Below are 19,432 nucleotides of genomic sequence, written 5' to 3' on the forward strand. Positions count from 1 at the left end.
CAATGATGAATGTTTTCATGTGACAGCTGCATATACATAATGAGAAATTTTGGTAAAAGTAGGTTACATTTCTTGCACTAACTGATTTGCATATTAAAGTTTCAGACATACTAATCATTTCGCATGCTGATTTTTGCACATTGTATTGTATGGAAGTAGGAGATATGGATGTAGGGTTGAAAGAAAAATATAAACTCCTCATCTGAGCCACCAATGCGCAAAAGCATGTGAGTTATAGTGAACCTTTTGGCATTAAACACTGCACAACCATTACGACCACAATAAACCCCTGCAGTTTTGTGCTGTACCCTCATAGTGTAGCTTTCAGAGGATTAGCAGAGAACAGAAGTCTCAATGAGTTTTTTCTTTTCTTAAGCTGTTTTTTAATCACAGGGTTTACAGTAATCTGAAGTCGAGGTTAATCCACATAAAAGGAAACAATAGCAATAACCTTTTGGCATTGGCACCACAGATTTACATTTATATTTATGCATTTGGCAGACGCTTTTATCCAAAGCAATTTACGTTGCATCTATACATTTGATTTATCAGTGTATGTTTTTCCTGGGATTTATACATGACCATGAAACATGCAAGAGTTTGTGCAATGATGGATAATTTAGAATTTGGATTAACAAATGAAGAGTTTTTTTTGTGTGTGTGTTTTTTAGCACATTGTTATGTGGTTGCTATAGCAATATTCTTTATAATATTGATGTAACTATGGGATTTTTATCAGTTATTTATTTGTCCACCCCTTGAAAGTTTGCATTATTCTCTTATGTCTATGCAAACACAGTGGGGTGAGTTTCACGTCAAAAATCAATACATGAAATACTTCGGGTTTCGGTCTGCACAAATGCAATATTGGAAATGCATTTAATTTGTGCATTTTGATCACAACAATATCCATGTTTTCATCCAGTGGTTTTTATTTGCATTTTGGGATATTGCATAAAATAGTATGTGCTTTTTTATCCAGTATGATGATATGTTCACAAACTTTAATAGAAGCACATTTACCGAATATAATCCTCTATGCGCATCAAAAATGTGCCTTTTCTGTCATAACTGAGATGTGATGAGACCGCATAACTGACTAACCAGCAATCCGATAATTACAGCACACTATTTGTTGTTTTGCTCATATTGGAATGTTTAAATGTCGTCAAAGGCGTTCGATATAATGACACGACTGCATTCCCAAAATGCATTTAAATGACAAGATCGCATTTACTTTTTGTTTTCTCTACGCACTGGGATGCACAAGCAGGTTGTTATACATTAAAAAGATCACATTGGATAAACATCTTTTGCGAAAATTGTGGATGAAAACATGGCTATTAAAAGCACACACTCACATTCAGTGTTCGGGGTAACGCATTACAAGTAACGTGCATTACGTAATAATATAACTTTTCTGATGTAACGAGTAAAGTAACGCATTACATTTTAAATGTACACATTCATTTTTGAGTTACCTTTTATAAAAAAGTAATGCAAGTTACTTTTCAGTTTAATTAATTTGACTTATTTGAAACTATCGCGCGCTCACTCCAAACTACCGCACGCTCACTCCAAACTACCGCACGCTCACTCCAAACTACGGCACGCTCACTCGAAACTACCGCACGCTCACTCGAAACTACCGCACGCTCACTCGAAACTACCGCGAGCTCAGGCGGAATTTTTTTTTGCACATGAAGATTTCGCGTGAGCACATGATATGAAACTTTTTTTACTCCTATGTCACCTTAGGGCCTCGGTAGTTTACGTGAATGAAAACAATACATTATCCCTTAAATGCCTTCTTGTGCAAAAAAACTATGTTGCATATGTGCGCCTGCATCAAACTGATTCTGGGTCGACAGGATTTACAGCATGTTTTCAAAATAACGGTAATCAAACACGGTTGTAATGATAATTCAACTTTAAACGATAATACTAACTGTCAGGACATTTTATCGTGGTTAATCATGAAACTGGTAATCATCTCATCCCAACATGCTCAAATGAGCATGGTTAGTCAAGAGAAGACTATAATAGTTGTTTTTTATGTGTTTTTATTGTAGTAAGTGGATTCTTGAGGAGTATAGTGACATCACAAGCCTGTTAACAGATGAAATAGTGAAGGTCCACAAGGAAATACACACTTCCATTGATCAAATCGATCCTCCGTCAGAGTATGACAACTTCATCGAAGTTTATAGGTATGTAAGAGTGCTTGTGAAGAAAGTTTTTTATGCATTAATGTATTTTTCATTTTTAAAAGAATGCCTTTCATTTTATTTCTTACGTCCAGATCACCAGAAGTCAAAGAACCAAATGTAGAATTTGATGTAACGCTGTTGGAGGAAACGGAGAGTCTTCAAGCAAATGAAATTCTGTGGAATAATTTGACTGCAGACAGTTTACAAGCGATGTGAGTAAAATAGATGACATATTAACCAGCCCAAGTAAAGGTTGGCATTAACACGCTTGGTTGAGTTAATCAAACATTTTACTTTTCCACAGTCCCACAATCTTATCTGTTAGCATAGCAGTTTTTAGGACTGTAATAATCCACACATAACAAATTAACAAAGTAAAGATCTTGGTTCCAAAATGTGATAAACAACATTTTTATAAAATAAGGCCCTGTTTACATTAGAGCATTTGCGTTTTAAAACGACATTTTAAAATGAAAACGATCCTCGTTTATACTGGCATTTTAAAAATAATCTTCATCCACACTATACACCACCATAAACGCATGAAACATGACCAATCACGTAACTGGGCATGTACATAAAAGTGTAAAATAACTTATTACTCTAATAATAGCTTACCTTTGTGCGTGTACGCAGCCTAGGGGTGTGCGATATTGACAAAAAGTCATACCTGGGTCCTTTGCTGGCAACTATAACAGACACTATTTTTGAACTTGTAAAAATGTGTTTGGGAAAGTCTTATACTGTTCTAGCTCCCCCCTACAACATATTAATATGATGAATAGGTTAATTTTGATTTTATAACTAAACTGAAAGGTCTTTATGATTTAAAAAGAAAGCATTCAAGTAATCAGTAGTGAACAGTAGCGAACTTGAAGCAAAAATAAATTTCAGCAAATGCAAACTTCAATCAAACATAGTAAGAGGTGAAGTATTGCTTTATCCTACAGAAATGCTTATTGCATTAATTTTTAAAAGTGTGCGAGGTCCGTGCACGTCCTCCGCTAGCAACACAGAAATAGCTAAAAGCGCAAGCGCCTAAACGAGCATTATATTAATGACGTTGAGTTTATTGTTTTTATTAATTTATATTCACAAAACTTATCAACAAAACATCGATTAAAATTAAGAGACAAATTATCTGAAACGAAATTCATTTTAAAGTAGCAAACAAAACTTACATTAAACTGGAAATTAATGTCTGACCCATTTCAATTCTCCCTTCATATTGGCCTTCACAACACCTATATGGCGTTTAAAATTACAGTCTATCTTTCGTAAGCTAACTAAATTTAAACAAAACATAAACACTTATACTGTTCTAGCTCCCCCTACAACATATTAATATGATTAATAGGTTAATTTTGATTTTATAACTAAACAGAAAGGTGTTTATGATTTAAAAAGGAAGCATTCAAGTGAAAAATACTAAACAGCAGCGAACTTGAAGCAAAAATAAATTTCAGCAAATGCAAACTTTAATCAAACATAGTAAGAGGTGAAGTATTGCTTTAGCCTACCAGAAATGCTTATTGCATTAATTTTTAAAAGTGTGCGAGGTCCGTGCACGTCCTCCGCTAGCAACACACAAATAGCTAAAAGCGCAAGCGCCTAAACGAGCATTATATTAATGACGTTGAGTTTATTGTTTTTATTAATTTATATTCACAAAACTTATCAACAAAACATCGATTAAAATTAAGAGACAAATTATCTGAAACGAAGTTAATTTTAAAGTAGCAAACAAAACTTACATTAAACTGGAAAATAATGTCCCATTACAATTCTCCCTTCATATTGGCCTTTGCAACGCCTATATGGCGTTTAAAATTACAGTCTATCTTTCGTAAGCTAACTAAATTTAAACAAAACATAAACACATTAAACCCAACAATACTCAAACATTTAATATAAAACAGACATTATCTATAAGGATACATGTTAAAACAATCCGATATGGCATTTATAATAGCTGGTTGGTAGATGTTTACTATTTTTGGCAAAACCTCCGTTGCAAACCAACATTTACATGAATAAAATAATTTTTACTTTGAAAATGATGCGCTGTCACGTTAACATCAGCTGTTCGTTTACATAAGACTCCGTCTACGTTCATTTACACTCAGAGCAACGTCTGAGTTCTCAAACTAAAACAGGGTCTTCAGTGTTTGCGAACGAATCCGTTTATGAGGGTCGAAAACGGTGATGTAGTGTAGATGAAAGGCGTAAACGTAGCAAAAGTAACGCGTTTTAAAGCATAAACGCATTAATGTAAACATAGATACTAGTAAGATACTAGTAACTGTTGTAGTTATTCCAAATCACAGCAACAAATGCGTCTCCGGAAAAACCAAAGCGCTCTCAAGCGCCACCATGCAGGTCGTTTTCAGAAGAGCACCAGGCATTACTTCAGATTGCTTAAAATGCTTTGGTGGACGAAGTTTAAATTATTTATTTATTAATAGGAATGTAGCCTATTATTCTCTTATGCATTTATGCAATATAATGTAGCCAAACCAGAGAATAGAGTCACACCTTTATTTAAAGGATTAAGCCGAAAGTATGCTGGGGACGTCCGCGTGCGCGCGCCGTCCGCGTGGCGTCATTTTCGTCATCAGGGGGGTCCGCGTGCAGCCCAAAATTTGGGACCGCGCGGACAGTGCGCGTGCAGTCCGCGTGCGGCAGCGCATGCGCCTGAAAATATTTAGACAGGACACTCCACTATAAACAATGATACAAAGGAAATAGACAGCATTTGCACACACAATATCGTTTTTCTTCTTTAACTTTTACTTCTTCCAAGAACAGAAAGCTGTGGTGCATGTTTGTTTGATTCCTGTTCTTTGTTGTCTTGTTGTTTGTTCTAAACTGTGTTTGCAATGGTGGATCAGTTACTTTTGTTCATCTATCCTAATGTTTTAATGACTGTAAATGTCGCCAAATCAGTGCTGCCCTGACAGCCTGTTAGACTAAACATTTGAATAAGAAATCATTTGTATTGCGTATAGTGTTGAACGCGGCCATCCGCGTGTAACCGCGGGAACTATACTCGGAAAGCCGCGCGCGCGAGCCGGACGCGGACACGGAAAAAAGTATACCCGGGCCTTTAGTCCATTTTCTTAAAAAAAATCCAGATAATTTACTCACCACCATGTCATCCAAAATATTGATGTCTTTCTTTGTTCAGTCAAGAAGACATTTTGTGTTTTGAGGAAAACATTCCAGGATTATTCTCATTTTAATGGACTTTAATGGACCCCAACACTTAACAGTTTTAATGCAGCTTAAAATTGCAGTTTCAAAGGACTTTAAGCGATCTCAAACGAGGCATGAGGGTCTTATCTAGCGAAACGATTGTCATTTTTGGCAAAATAAAATAAAAAATATGCACTTTTAAACCACAACTTCTTGTCTATCTCCGGTCCTGTAATGCGCCAGTGCGACTTCACGTAATTGTGTAATGCCGTGGAAAGGTCACGCGTTACATATGTGAAACGCACATTTTCGGACCATTTCAAACAATAAACTGACACAAAGACATTAATTATTATCATTCCTCATACAACAACATCTGAACGCTCCTCTTTTTCCACACTTGTAAACACTGGGACGTACTTTCAATACATCATCCATGACCTCTTGACGTGATGACATATTACGTGAGGTCGCGCTTGCTCATCACACAGCCGAAGGAAGGCGAGAAGTTGTGGTTTAAAAGTGCATATTTTTTTCTTGCCAAAAATGCCTCTTTGGGATCGTTTAGAGTCCTTTGAAACTGCAATTTTAAACTGCATTAAAACTATTAAGTGTTGGGGTCCATTAAAGTCCATTAAAATGAGAATAATCCTGGAATGTTTTCTTCAAAAAACATAATTTCTTCTCGACTGAACAAAGAAAGACATCAACATTGTGGATGACATGGTGGTGAGTAAATTATCTGGATTTTTTTTTAAGAAAATTGACTATTCCTTTAAGGTTTTATGATAATAAAAAGGTCCATTGATGATTCCTGTTGAAGAAGGGCTAATATGATAAACGTATGATTCTGGTTTTCATTTCTCATCAGGCTAAAGGTTACAGATATTGTAGATAAATACATTAGTGACATTTGTGTGTTTGACTGATTTCTGTTCAGGCTGAAGTCCACCTCAGAGGACTTGCTCTTAGCCCAGCAAACCTTACGCTGCAAAGAGGACCTCATGCTGGACCTGGAAAAGAAAATCGAAGAATCAGCCAGTGCCTACGAAAAGAAATCAGAGTAAGTGTTCAGTTCTGATTAAATCACCCAACACCAAGGGTAATACAGGATCTAATCAGGGTCCTGTCTCTGTGTACCAAATACCACAGCATATCATTCATGAGTAACATGTCTGTATGGATCAGTATAGTTTATCTTTACAGTATATGTTTGTGTGGCAATGAGGGAGTCAGACTGCTGTGCACTATAACATATGATCAACGTAGAAACATAATGCAAATGAGTCCAGACAAGGATAAATATTATCCTTATTAGGGCTGTCAATTGAATAAAATATTTAATCTAGATTAATTGCATGATTGTAATGAGTTAACTGGTGATTAATCGCAACTTAATTGCACATTTTTATCTGTTCAATATTTACCTTAAAGGTGACATAGAATGATTGAACGGAGTATTTATCCTTGCTCTGTGATGTGACATGTAGACAAATTTTTTTTTGTTTGAGTCTGTAATGCCTTAGAAGCTTCCTAAAAACCTCTCTCAGATAGCTCTAGTAGGGTGGGGGATTTCAAACAAGTGGTTTTGCACCTTTTTGGCTCCCCCTACTGGCTTAACTTGCAATCTCATTACTGATTGGCTGACTTTGCTGCCACTCAAAAATGTAGCCAATCATTTTAAAGTGGAGGGGCAGTTAGATGCCTGTGATGTCATAAGCATCAGTTTTTCAGATTGGACTGTTTTCTGGCTGACATTTCTAAAAGAGGAATTTCTATGAGACTGAGATGTTTACATGTCTAGCATGTATGTTCGTGAATGCGGGTAGACTACCATTATTCAACAAAGACAAGGTAAAATGGTTTTTCATTCTCTGTCCCCTTTAATTGAACACTTTTCAAGTTTTTAGTACTCTAACCAAATGGGCACGGACAAATATATTTGCTTTATGCAAATGTATGTTTATTATAAGTGAAAGAGTCAGCAAAGTTCATTTTGCAAAAAAAAGAAAAACAGTTAAAGATTCTTTTAAGGTTAAAAAACAAAATCTAAGCATCCATACCTTGAAATTACTGGTAAAACTAATAGATCTGGCACACACACAGTCAAAAACATTATTAAGATTAAGATAGTTTTTTTTGTTATTGACATTGAGACAGAGACAGTTTTAAAATCTACTGTGATGCAAGGATCTAATATAATCTAACACATCAGATATTTTTCCCCAAACATTCACTTAAGACATAACAGATTATATCAGTGTAAAAACAGATATTTTTAAAACTATAATTCTGTCTGTGTGTGCATATATCAGCGCCTGTGTGCAGGCTTCAGATGTGTCAGTCAACGCAAGAAAGATCGTTTTTGAGTCTTGTCACTCATAATAACTCTTAAAACATCAGTCAGCAGTGTTGGGGAAAGTTACTTTTAAAAGTAATGCATTACAATATTAAGTTACTCCCCAAAAAAGTAACTAATTGCGTTACTTTTCATTGAAAGTAATGCTTACGTAACTTTTTAGTTACTTTTGCGTTACTTTTTCTTGGCTGAGGCTTGATCTCTTTCAGGCCTTGCAGGGGTCTGAAAAGTTCTGCATTCAGAAATTGGATATTTCATCATAAACATGTCAAGATCTGGCCTGCCATCTGACTCAAACTGTTCCCACAAAGGCGTGTACGCATAATGTGCATAATGTGACTACGTTTAGGATAATTCAGTACATAATATTTTTTAAATGTAATTAATTAAACTAAAAAAGTAACTTGCATTACTTTTACTTTTTTTAAAAAGTAATACAAAGTGTACAGTTATAAAGTAATGCATTACTTTACTCGTTACTTCAAAAAAGTAATATTATTACGTAATGCACGTTACTTTTAATGCGTTACCCCCAACTTTAACAGTCAGGTCCCAAACTTACCCTCTCTTAATAACTATTTTAACATCAAGCAAGTCCTGTACACCTCTCAGAAAATGTACAAATAAAAATCATTTAGATGTTTGATGACTATTTACTGTCTAAGGCTGCGTTGAAATTCATCCAACAACGTGCTAAGCGTAGGGTCAGAAATTGTGCATTGCATTATTCGCACATTAATAAAATTTGTGTTGTTAAAATGAATTTACATTAGCGTGTTATTAAGTTATTAATTTTGACAGCCCTAATACTTACAGGTCCGTAGCCAGCCTATTGAAAGGGGGGGTTCTTTTTTTCAAAAAGTGGACCTTTTTTTGCAGTTTTTCTCCTCCTTTTGTATTTAATTATGAGCAGGGCCATACGCAGGATTTTATAAATACAGAGGCCCATATATGTATTTTTCTAGGGCATGCACCCCAGGAAAAAAAATTATTTCTCTGCTCTACATATATGAATTTCAAAAAACATCAGAAAACCAAAGAATCAAATAACTATAGATTTCAAACCATGTCAGTATGCAGAAGATTTGTGTTTGTCATTATAGGAATGCATTGTAATAATTATTTTACCATCCTGGGCACAATGGGCTGTCAGTAAAGTAAACATAGGCTTACTGAATAGGATCATTTTTGTGAATTAACTAAAGGCCATCAATAATTAGTTTATTAAATTAAATCAAAATATGCACACGTATTATACACTTAATATGCTTAAATACAACATCAGTAATGCAGGGAACTAGAATTGTATAAATGGGTTGGCCAAGGCTACTTTAGGGGGTCCATATCCCATGAAAGAAAACTGTAATTATTAAAAAAAGCATAAATGAATCTACGATTACTTCACATTACCCCACATTAGATAAATATTCTTCTTGCCCTGCATGCATTATACTAACTGTGTAAGATGTAAACATAATGCAAGCCTTCATTTTAAACTTCTCACATCTGATTTAATGTCTGTTAATGAAGCAAAAGGCTTCTTGTTAACTGCAGTAACTTTAGTAAATGTTGTTCAGAAAATCTAAATTCCACGATAAACCTTAAACTTACTTTTAATAGCAGAGCTCAACACTATAGGTTACATGACTTTCTTTTCGTTTGTTGTTTAATTAACTTTAATGACTTCAACAGGTACTGTTTATATGGCTTTAAAAGGAAATTCCGCCTTGAAATGATCCTAGGGTTAATAACAAACGTGTACCGAGTTCGACCGTTCTTTCGACCGGAGTTTGTTTTCATGCTAGTCTAACGTGACCAGTGTTATTGCTAAACGCAAATTAGCATGTTATGGTAGCCTTCGGGGCATCAGTGCATTAAAAACGAAATCGCTATGTCTATACTACTAATAATGCTCAAAATAACCCCACACTTACACTGTAGCACAATGAGGGTCTCTATATGTACACCGAAGCATTGAGAACTTTGCAAGTGTACAGGCAGTTTATTAAAAAGAAACATTTACCGTTCACGTCTGGATCACATATCCATGCGGGCGCCATCTTGGGAAAACGAAACTCTCGCGTGAAACGTTGTTGCCCTGAACAGGTGTTGTGCTTTCACGCGAGAGTTCAGTTTTCCCAAGATGGCGCCCGCATGGATATGTGATCCAGACGTGAACGGTAAATGTTTCTTTTTAATAAACTGCCTGTACACTTGCAAAGTTCTCAATGCTTCGGTTTACATATAGAGACCCTCATTGTGCTACAGTGTAAGTGTGGGGTTATTTTGAGCATTATTAGTAGTAGTATAGACATAGCGATTTCGTTTTTAATGCACTGATGCCCCGAAGGCTACCATAACATGCTAATTTGCGTTTAGCAATAACACTGGTCACGTTAGACTAGCATGAAAACAAACTCCAGTGAACGGTCGAACTCGGTACACGTTTGTTATTAACCCTAGGATCATTTCAAGGCGGAATTTCCCTTTAAGACCGAATGCAATAAAATGTTTAAGCCAAAAGATGAATATGGGCTCATTTAAACTCTGCACGCGCATTACCGGTGGGCGCACGTGATGCGTCGTGTTTTCAAGTTCAAGCTTCGCAGCAGTTCAGTACAACACAGTGAATCTAATCATACAGTAAAAAAGATATCTTAAAGAATTAAAGAGTGGCGTTGAATTTTGTTAATAAACACGCTGAATAATGGGAGTACTGGAGGGAGTTAAAGCAGCGCATTAAATTTGGACACCCATATGTGCTCAGCTGCAGTAATGTTTCTTGTCTTGTCACCTAGACAATCACTGCGTTTCATATTTCACATCATTAAACTGTTGTATAATAGTCAGTCAGCGTTTGATTACTTACATCTTTCTTGTACTTCCACTAAAGGCGCATCTGATCCCTGTGTTGCACCTCTGTCTGCCCGGTCTGATTTTATTGGTCATCTCGGAATAATTTTGACTTTATCTTACTTTATGGGGTGCAGCTCAGACCTGTTGGCTTGTGACACCACACTATCGCGAGATCTATTTAAAAGCATACTAAGTCATTTACTATTGAATCGGTCTCGCGGTGCTAAGACGTCACATTCCGATCGGTCTGCGCAGGGCAGCCAGAAGTCAAACGAGCGCTGAGCGTTGAGTCAAATAAAACGAGCATCAGAAAATGACAGAAATCATGCGTCCAGACTCCAGCTTCAATAATGTATCATATTAATTTGAAACAGGAACCCAGAATATTTGTCACAAGCATTGATTAAAACAAGGATGACAATAATCAAGCGAAAAAACGACTTAAATTCTGGACCTTTTGGCAGTGAGGGGGGGTTCGTTCGAACCACCCGAACCCCCCCTGCCTACGGGCTTGACTTACTAATACAGTATATACTATATATACACATATATATTCTTGGGTTTTTAAGAATTGTTCCACAATACAAGTAAGGGATAATGTAGAGGCAGCCGGTAGTTATCGGGAAATAAACCCCGACAGTGTGATCAGGACCCGACGCTGCTTATTACACGGCTACTTGTCACATAAGAAATAAAACGGACATGAAAATGAATTTGAAACATTTTATTGGCATATTTGTTTTAAATTAACATTTTTATCCTTCCGCGAAACTTTGCACAGATGCATAAAATGATCGTAATACCTTATTAAGATCCTCTGCTTCATACTTGTCTTTCTCCTTTTTTTCTCTTTTAGCCAGTCTTTGAGAAGTTTTAATGCCCATTCTGTTTTCTTTTTGTGTGTTGGCTTCGTAGCTGTCATGCTCTATTTTGTCAAGTTCAGTCTCAGTAAGCTCTCTGTGTCTTGTCGTTGTTCGTTCTTCTATTCACTGTTTAAATGTTTTTTTTTTCGTAAATGTTAAAATTAATGTCAAAATTGTCCATTCTTAATTGTGGTTGTCCAGTGTTTGTCACAAGATGGCGCCAAACAGTAATCTTTGTTGGTCTTTATTGGCGCGGAGCGATTTTAATCGTACAAGTACCGGCTATGCGTTATTACTTTGGAGCGGTTATTATTTGAAAAGAACGAACCTGCAAATGTCTCAACTGACCAATCAGAATCAAGCATTCCAGAGAGCCGTGTAATAAAGTAGGGTTAATTTTTCGCAGTTGACCAATAACGTCATACCTTAGTTCACCCAAAAATGAAAATGTTTGTGATTTTCTTTTTCTCTACATTTTGAGAGTATTTAGTTAAACTTAAACTCAGCCATATGCCCCAGTGCTAAATGAAAAAATGGTGGTGCGTATATAACTTCAAATCTCATTAGTTATTGTACATCTTGTGATGAGTTGTCATGTGATATTTTTTCATGAGGCTTAAATAAGATTTAAAGTTACCAAAGTGCCAGCGTATTAAAAATTTAGAAAATTAGATGGATTTAGGCCTTGTGTTGTTTTTAACTCAAATCTTATATAATTTAAGTCAACTGTTTTTGCACTAAATTAATTTAGTCAATTTCTGTTTTTGGTAATTGTGTATTGAGAGTCAGCTATAAGAATGAATGCAGAAGTGAAGTTTGAAAACCACAAAGCTGAGCAGACGGCATCTTTGTGAAGACGAAAGGCCTCAGACTGATTCAGTGAACTTTAATGTTGTGCCGGCTGAATGGAGATTGTCCAGTTTCACATTCTTTAAGGTCTGCTGGGTAATCCTGCAATAGAGATGCTGATATAACCAACTCTCCAAATCTACACCTGATCTTTTCTGCTTGTCTGTGCCCACAAATAATTTGCTCATTTGTTAGAGCTAATTTGACTCTAATAGTAAAATAGTTATTCATCTTACAATATTTCTGTAGTTGAAGTTGTCAATAACGAAATTTGTAATTTCTACACAATGCAGAAAACGTCTTAAATCTTGGGCGAGGATCAGTTTTCTTCACCCCAAAATTAAATGGGGCTGGCTCTAGATCAGCAGCTGTGCGAAATGCGCACCTGCACAGAGAAAATGCTTTATAAATTTTTCGGTAAAAAGTTAATAAAAAGTTTTAAATAAACAGAAGCCAAAGAAACAATAAATGTCATTGTTTGTATTAAAGAGCACTTATTTCCCGTTTCACGATTTTACATTTCCTTTGGTGTGTAAGTGTGTATTAGTACATGTTAACCATATGCCAAAGTAAATGATGACGCGATTAAAAACAAGCGCTCGCAGTGGATTGAATAACATGATCTCTCTCTGTTTTCAGATGTGGTGTTGTTACTCAGTCAGAAACAAGCTCTGGAGGAGTTAAGACAAACCATCCAGCTGCTGCGGTGCTCTGAGGCCAAACTGGTAGCACAGAGAGATCTGCTGGAGCAGAAGATGCAGGAGAACGAGGGTAAAGAACCACCGCCTGTGGTCAATTATGAGGAAGATGCTCGCTCCATCAACTCAATGGTAAGACATTGTGTTTTTTCCTGCCATTCACGAGTTATCTCATAAATTTAAGAGAAAACATTTCTCTGCCCTTTCCTGATGAGTTTTTGCGGTAATCTATAGGGCTGTCACAATTATGAAAATTGGCTGACGGTTAATTGTGATGATTAATTGCCTGTTTTATTGCTTTGACATTTAATTCTCATACATTTCGTTTGGTTGTTAATAAAATAATAATCACACATTATATGTTTTACAAGGTTTACCTGGCAGTAAATATTAATACACATAAAGCATATTTCAAAGTAATTATTTAATGAATATATCTTTAAAAAACTGAAAATTCTTCATAAGATACAATAAAGTTTCTGAAATATACGTGAAAATAAAAATGCAATCAAAATAAGCTGAATATACCAGAACAGGCCTTAAATAATAGCCAATCCTACTAAGGTCATATTAGTACTTGACCACATGTCCACAGTGGCTGCAAAAAATCTATTCCTTACAGATCCTTAAGAATAGCATTCTTCACTTCCCTAAATTTGGAATGGCTGTTTTGGAAATGTAAGTTTTACCTGCCAGTTCGTACTGCTTATCAAAGTTTTGCAGCATTTCTTTAAAATACGGTCTCGTTTATACATGCGCTGCAGCTCCCCCTTGTGTTTTTTAAAGAGATGTGCAATCATTGCGGTGATCTGAAATCATCGCGATGAGGTCACACAATCACAATGAGATGATTATTTAATTCTATATATTTATAGAATATTTTCCCGGAAGACTTTTGTGAAAATCACAATTAAATGCCGACGAGCAACTTTTTTTAAAAAGGCTGTTCGGGAATGGGTTAAATGCTGTTCCTTTCAAATACCATGATATTCATACATACGGATAGATACAGTATGTGCATTCAAAATTATAGTACGATTGAAATACAGTACTAAACCAAAGGAGTTTGTGATGCTTTAATGAAGTCATTATCAAGTATAGATTTAAAAAAATGTCCCTTTTCGAACCGAGAGATAATCTTGGGCATGCTGTAAATATTTCACAACGCAGAGACGTTGTAATCCATCAGTGCTTTTGCTCTGCTGTAGATTAAATGCACTTAAGTGTTAAGATTAAATGACAGTGCTGCTGATACTTTAAATCTTCTGCAACATATGGAAACTCATGTGTGCTATAGTATAATTTGAGCAGTTGTTATGTAATAAAGTGGTTAGATTTGACCTGCTGCTGCTGCTGTTAAATGTGTCTGAAGAGGGCAGTGTGTCTTCACATATCACAGGCTCAACATCACATTTACGTGCAATAGTGCCTGTCTTCAAATCTTTTGAACTAGTAACAGGAGATCATGTAACTGTGGAGTAAGAAAGCAGTACCAAACACAAAATATTTGTAGCGATAGTCATATTAAAGGTCACACAACACACAGCATTTATGCTAATCTCATGTTAATCTTGAGCACTAATACAGTAATATTGCATCCCTTATATCACCAAAAAGTCTTTAGTTTTATCAGATTTATAAAGACAGATCAGTTATACTGCTACTTTCCTAAGAAAACTGGAGCCACACAAAAAACATCATCCCAATATCTCTGGATAACATGATTCCCTACATGCTCATGCACTTATGCGACGATTGCCAACAAAACACGCCCTGAATAAACAACCTACATCCACTGTTTCCATAATGCTGGGTTTATTGAGGTATATTTCCCCACAAACAAAAACACACTTCTCGGGTGACGTTAATTTCGTGTCAGCTCTTGGTTGGTGTGTGTATGCGCTATTCTAGGTGAAATGCCCATATAAGGACTTCCACTGTACTTCCAGCACTGAAATTGCACATAAAAGATATAACGCATAAGATCATAAACACATAGAGACATACTTCTTCGTCTATGCTTTTCCTCTGCAGCCAACAAAGGTGTGATTATGGATAATTTATTGGGGTTGTTTCCCTTTTAACTCATTCTCCGCCAGCCATTTTTTTGAAAAGTTGCCCCCCAGCATTTTTTTTGTAATTTTCACAAAAGTTTCACAAAATGCCTTCCAGGAAAATTGTCTTCTATAAATATACAAATATATCATATGAAAAAACAGACCCTCTGCTTTCAAACAAATAAACCAAAAAACTGAAAAAAACAAAAAACGTTTCATCTTCATTTATTCTTTTTTTATAACCTCTTAACCTTTTAAGCGTCACCCCACCCTATTGAGTTAAATCTACACTCTTGGAGCTTTCAAACAATATACAGTTGTCATGATTAGATAAGAATTCATATGCAAACATTGAAGTAAATGTAGTCGTCCTGCTGGTGGGACAGTGACATTTAGCAGAAAATAAATGTTTTGAGGCACACTCTCTTCATAAATGAATCAATTACTCTCTCTACATAATTTATTTTATAAAACACTGTTGAAATGTCTATTCTGGAGGCTTAGACCTTTCCAACGATATATAGTTTTAGTGATGGATTAAAATTTACATCAACAATAGTAATGCAAACTTAGGTGTCCTGTATTCGGGACGGCGACGCTTAACAGTTTAAATATGGGTAGGTTTCTTCAAAAATACAAAATTTTGAGCAAAAAGTTGAAACAATTGCATTTTTATAAAGGAATTTTGTTAGAGATCAGATTAAGAATGATTATCAAAACATACACAGAGTTTAAAATGTTGTTAAATTAGTTTTTGCTTCAGTTTTTTATAAATTGGCCATCTAGTGGATAATAGCGGAATTACAGATTACCATAAAATCTCGTCAGGAAAGCGTCATTGGCAGGTAAATGTTTTCTCTTAAAAGGAAAACACCACTGTTTTTCAACATTTTACTATGTTCTTTCCTTTAACTTAGACAAATTAATACATACCTATATTTTATCAATGCGTGCACTTTTAATCTTTGTACAACGCCTCGTGAATGTGTTAGCATTTAGCCGAGATAACTCCTCAATGGCGGGGAAAGAGTTAATACTTTTTCAAAAGACTTCAGCGTATAAGGAGATTGTCTTCCACTGAATTATATTATATTCTTTTGAACTTTTTTGTAATGCACTTATAATTTACCTTCTCTTTAAGATTTTCAAAACAGCATATTTATATTGCAGGATAAAAGCAAGGACAAGATCTCAAAGTTTGACACCATCAGGCACTCAATCGCCGGAATCATCCGCTCACCGAAATCTGTACTGGGCTCCTCGTCTGTGAGTTTCACACCTATATCAGCGCCTCCTTATTTCTGTGTCCTTTTCATTTCCCTTCTGACCGCTTTTTCTTTTCAGTTTTTTGACGTGATCCCCACCAGTGAGAAACCGCTGGGCGAGCAGGAGTGGTATCACGGGGCAATTCCCAGGATGGAGGCCCATGAGCTGGTGAAGCAGCAGGGAGACTTCCTGGTGCGCGAGAGCCACGGCAAACCTGGAGAATATGTGCTGTCAGTGTTTTCAGAAGGACAGCGCAGACATTTCATCATTCAGTTTGCTGATGTGAGTGTATGATAAAGAGACATAATATACACTTTTGTTGAGATTTTGGTTGTGAATGCTTATGGTGTTGAGCAAATCAAATGAATAAACACCCTCGTGTTGTTACAAACCTGTATACATTCTTATAAAAGAAGATTTGTAATCAAGCAGGAATACCATTGACTTCCATAGTAGGAAAAAAATGTAAGTCAATGGTGCTCAAAAACTGTTTGGTTACAAACATAGCTCAAAATGTCTTTGTGTTCAGCAGAACATATAAATATACCGGAAACCTTTTGCCCCTTTGCAACCTTACCGTGGGTTCACAGCAGCCGCGTTTGAGGCGTCAAATTCGCGTCTAGTTTCCCGCTTGAACATTTTGAGTTTACTCGCTTCATTCATGCGTGAAAGCCGCGCATGAAATTCTAGACATTGAGACATTCATGCGGAAATATGCGTCATGGGAGGGGATTCTGCAACTCTGCTCGCTTCCTGTAATCACGTCACAACTAGAGCAAGCTCCTGATAGGTTAACGTGGCGCGTTTTTCCGCCAGAGTTCACATTTTTCAACTTGCGCGTTTGACGCGACAACGCTCAATTTGTGCGAACTAGACGGGCAAATGAGGCTGAATTGCGTCTACCGCGCTACACTTGACGCCTCATTCGCATCCAGATGTGCATCACCGCGTCTTTACATTGACTTAACATTGAAATCACTCGCGCTTGATGCCTCTACCACGGCTGGTCTGAACGCAGCATTACAGTTCATTCACAGAGGGGGCGCCAGCGTTAACGCCTCTTATTTACTTTGAATCGTTGACATCATGCATTGCCGAACTAAATTGTGGATCTGTCTGCATCGCGTCACCGTTGCTTGCGGTTAAACATTCTTCAACTTTAAGCGCCAACGTGTGCGTCAGCCAATCAGATCGCCTAATGCAAATGACCTAGTGCAGAGCCAGCCAATTACTTTTATGCAAGACAAGAAAACAGAAGGAGCATGTGTTGCGGCCACTGTGATTGGCTGATGGCCTCGCTTCAGACACGCCTTCTGTCTAGCGTTAACGCTTACGTCCCATGTGAATGTACCGTTAGTCCTACTGAATATTAGCTTTATAGAAGTGTCTAATTTTTTTTGTCATGATCTTTGTCCTCAGAATCAGTACAGATTTGAAGGCACTGGCTTCCCCACCATCCCACAGCTCATAGAGCATCACTACTCAACTAAACAAGTCATCACCAAGAAATCTGGGGTTATCCTTTTAAACCCTGTCATAAAGGTAACACCTTTTTCATTTTAACAAGCTGTTTGACTCTCTGTGAGTCCTGTGATACACTTTCTCTATCAAAGCTATAAATGTGTTTCAAATGTAAAGCCATGAAGCTATTAAATAAATGTTCACGGTGCGGATTGCTTATTTTGACTGGCCGCATTAGACTTCAAATAAAATGTTGTGTACTTTGAGGTTTGATGTAGGGCTAGATGTCAGTTTAGACGTCTTCCTTGAGGGTGGTCCGTACTGGCTGGATTCCCTGGGGAGCTTGCGTGTCTGTGTGGATCTGTCAGGTCGGATGATTGCCTGCCGCGCCGATGGCTTTTTGATGATGGGGTGAAAAGCACCTCGGCCAGACTGAAATCAAAATAGTGCTGATGTTTCTGTTGCACCTTGCAAGATAAAGACTAGAAACACTATCAGACCCCAATGAATGCTGTGGTGGTCATGAGAAATATTTCTGATGTATTTGAATAGTACACTGCAAAAATGATTTTCAAGAAAAAAAATTCTTAGTATTTTTGTCTTGTTTTCAGTACAAATATCTTAAATCAAGATATATTTTCTTGATGAGCAAAATGACCCAAGAAAATAAGTTCCGTTTTTAGACAAAAAATATCAAATTTAAGTGAATTTGTGCTTAAAACAAGCAAAAAAATATTTTTTTAAACACTAAATTCAAGAAAAATTCAAGAAACATTTGCTTTCCCCATTGGCAGATTTATTTTGCTTGTTTTATGCACAAAATCACTTAAATTCGATATTTTTTGTCTAAAACTAGATTTATTTTCTTGGGTTGTTTTGCTCATCAAGAAAAAGCATCTTAATTTAAGAATTTTTAAATATTTTAACTGAAAACAAGCCAAAAATACTAAGAATTTTTTTTCTTAAATAATTTTTTGCAGTTCGACATGTTCGGAATATAAACGATTTCTTATTATTAATCTACCTGGCCGTCATGCCAGCACTGATTTGGTGACATTTACAGTAAATTAAAACATTTATGATAGGTGAAGAAAAGTAGCAGATCCACCATTGCACACACAGTTTACAACAAACAACAAGAAAACAAAGAACAGAAATCAAACATTATGGTGACGAAAATGCTCCACAGCTTTATGTTCTTGGAAAAAGTAAGAATTAATAAAGAAAAAACGATAGTCTGTGTGCAAATGCTGTCTATTTCCTTTGTATAAGTGTTTGTTTCCTAATATTTTTAAGCGCATGCGCTGTTGTACGCGGACTGTCCGCGCACTGTCCCCTCTGTCTCGAATTTTGGGCAGCGTGCGGACGGCCGCGGACCCTCCTGATGACAAAAATGACGTCATGCGGACGGCACGCACTAGCATACCCAAGGCTTTAGAACTGACCCACCTAGTAACCCCCCTGGTGTGTAGTATATAACTGTCCAGGTTAATGAAGACACTCCACTTCACTTGTCCTTATATTCAGCTTAATGGTTATTTAAATGTGCCACTATCAGTTGAGCTGTCACAATGATTAAATTATCATCTCATCACGATTGTTTGACCTCATTGCGATG

The 19,432-nt window shown here is 36.5% G+C and overlaps 1 protein-coding gene across 3 annotated transcripts in view; it reads left to right on the forward strand.

Moving 5' to 3' along the window:
* Positions 1 to 19,432, forward strand: part of fer (fer (fps/fes related) tyrosine kinase) — a 69,996-nt gene that overhangs the window by 38,558 nt on the left and 12,006 nt on the right. For all 3 annotated transcript variants that reach the window (XM_073861109.1, XM_073861110.1, XM_073861111.1), the window contains exons 6-12: positions 2,073 to 2,210; positions 2,303 to 2,422; positions 6,346 to 6,463; positions 12,968 to 13,162; positions 16,258 to 16,353; positions 16,432 to 16,635; positions 17,773 to 17,895. In XM_073861109.1, coding sequence (XP_073717210.1) covers positions 2,073 to 2,210; positions 2,303 to 2,422; positions 6,346 to 6,463; positions 12,968 to 13,162; positions 16,258 to 16,353; positions 16,432 to 16,635; positions 17,773 to 17,895 — 994 coding nt within the window. The remainder of the gene's footprint in view (positions 1 to 2,072; positions 2,211 to 2,302; positions 2,423 to 6,345; positions 6,464 to 12,967; positions 13,163 to 16,257; positions 16,354 to 16,431; positions 16,636 to 17,772; positions 17,896 to 19,432) is intronic.

The sequence above is a fragment of the Misgurnus anguillicaudatus genome, chromosome 22 (genome assembly GCF_027580225.2).
Source record: "Misgurnus anguillicaudatus chromosome 22, ASM2758022v2, whole genome shotgun sequence".
NCBI classification, from domain to species: domain Eukaryota; kingdom Metazoa; phylum Chordata; class Actinopteri; order Cypriniformes; family Cobitidae; genus Misgurnus; species Misgurnus anguillicaudatus.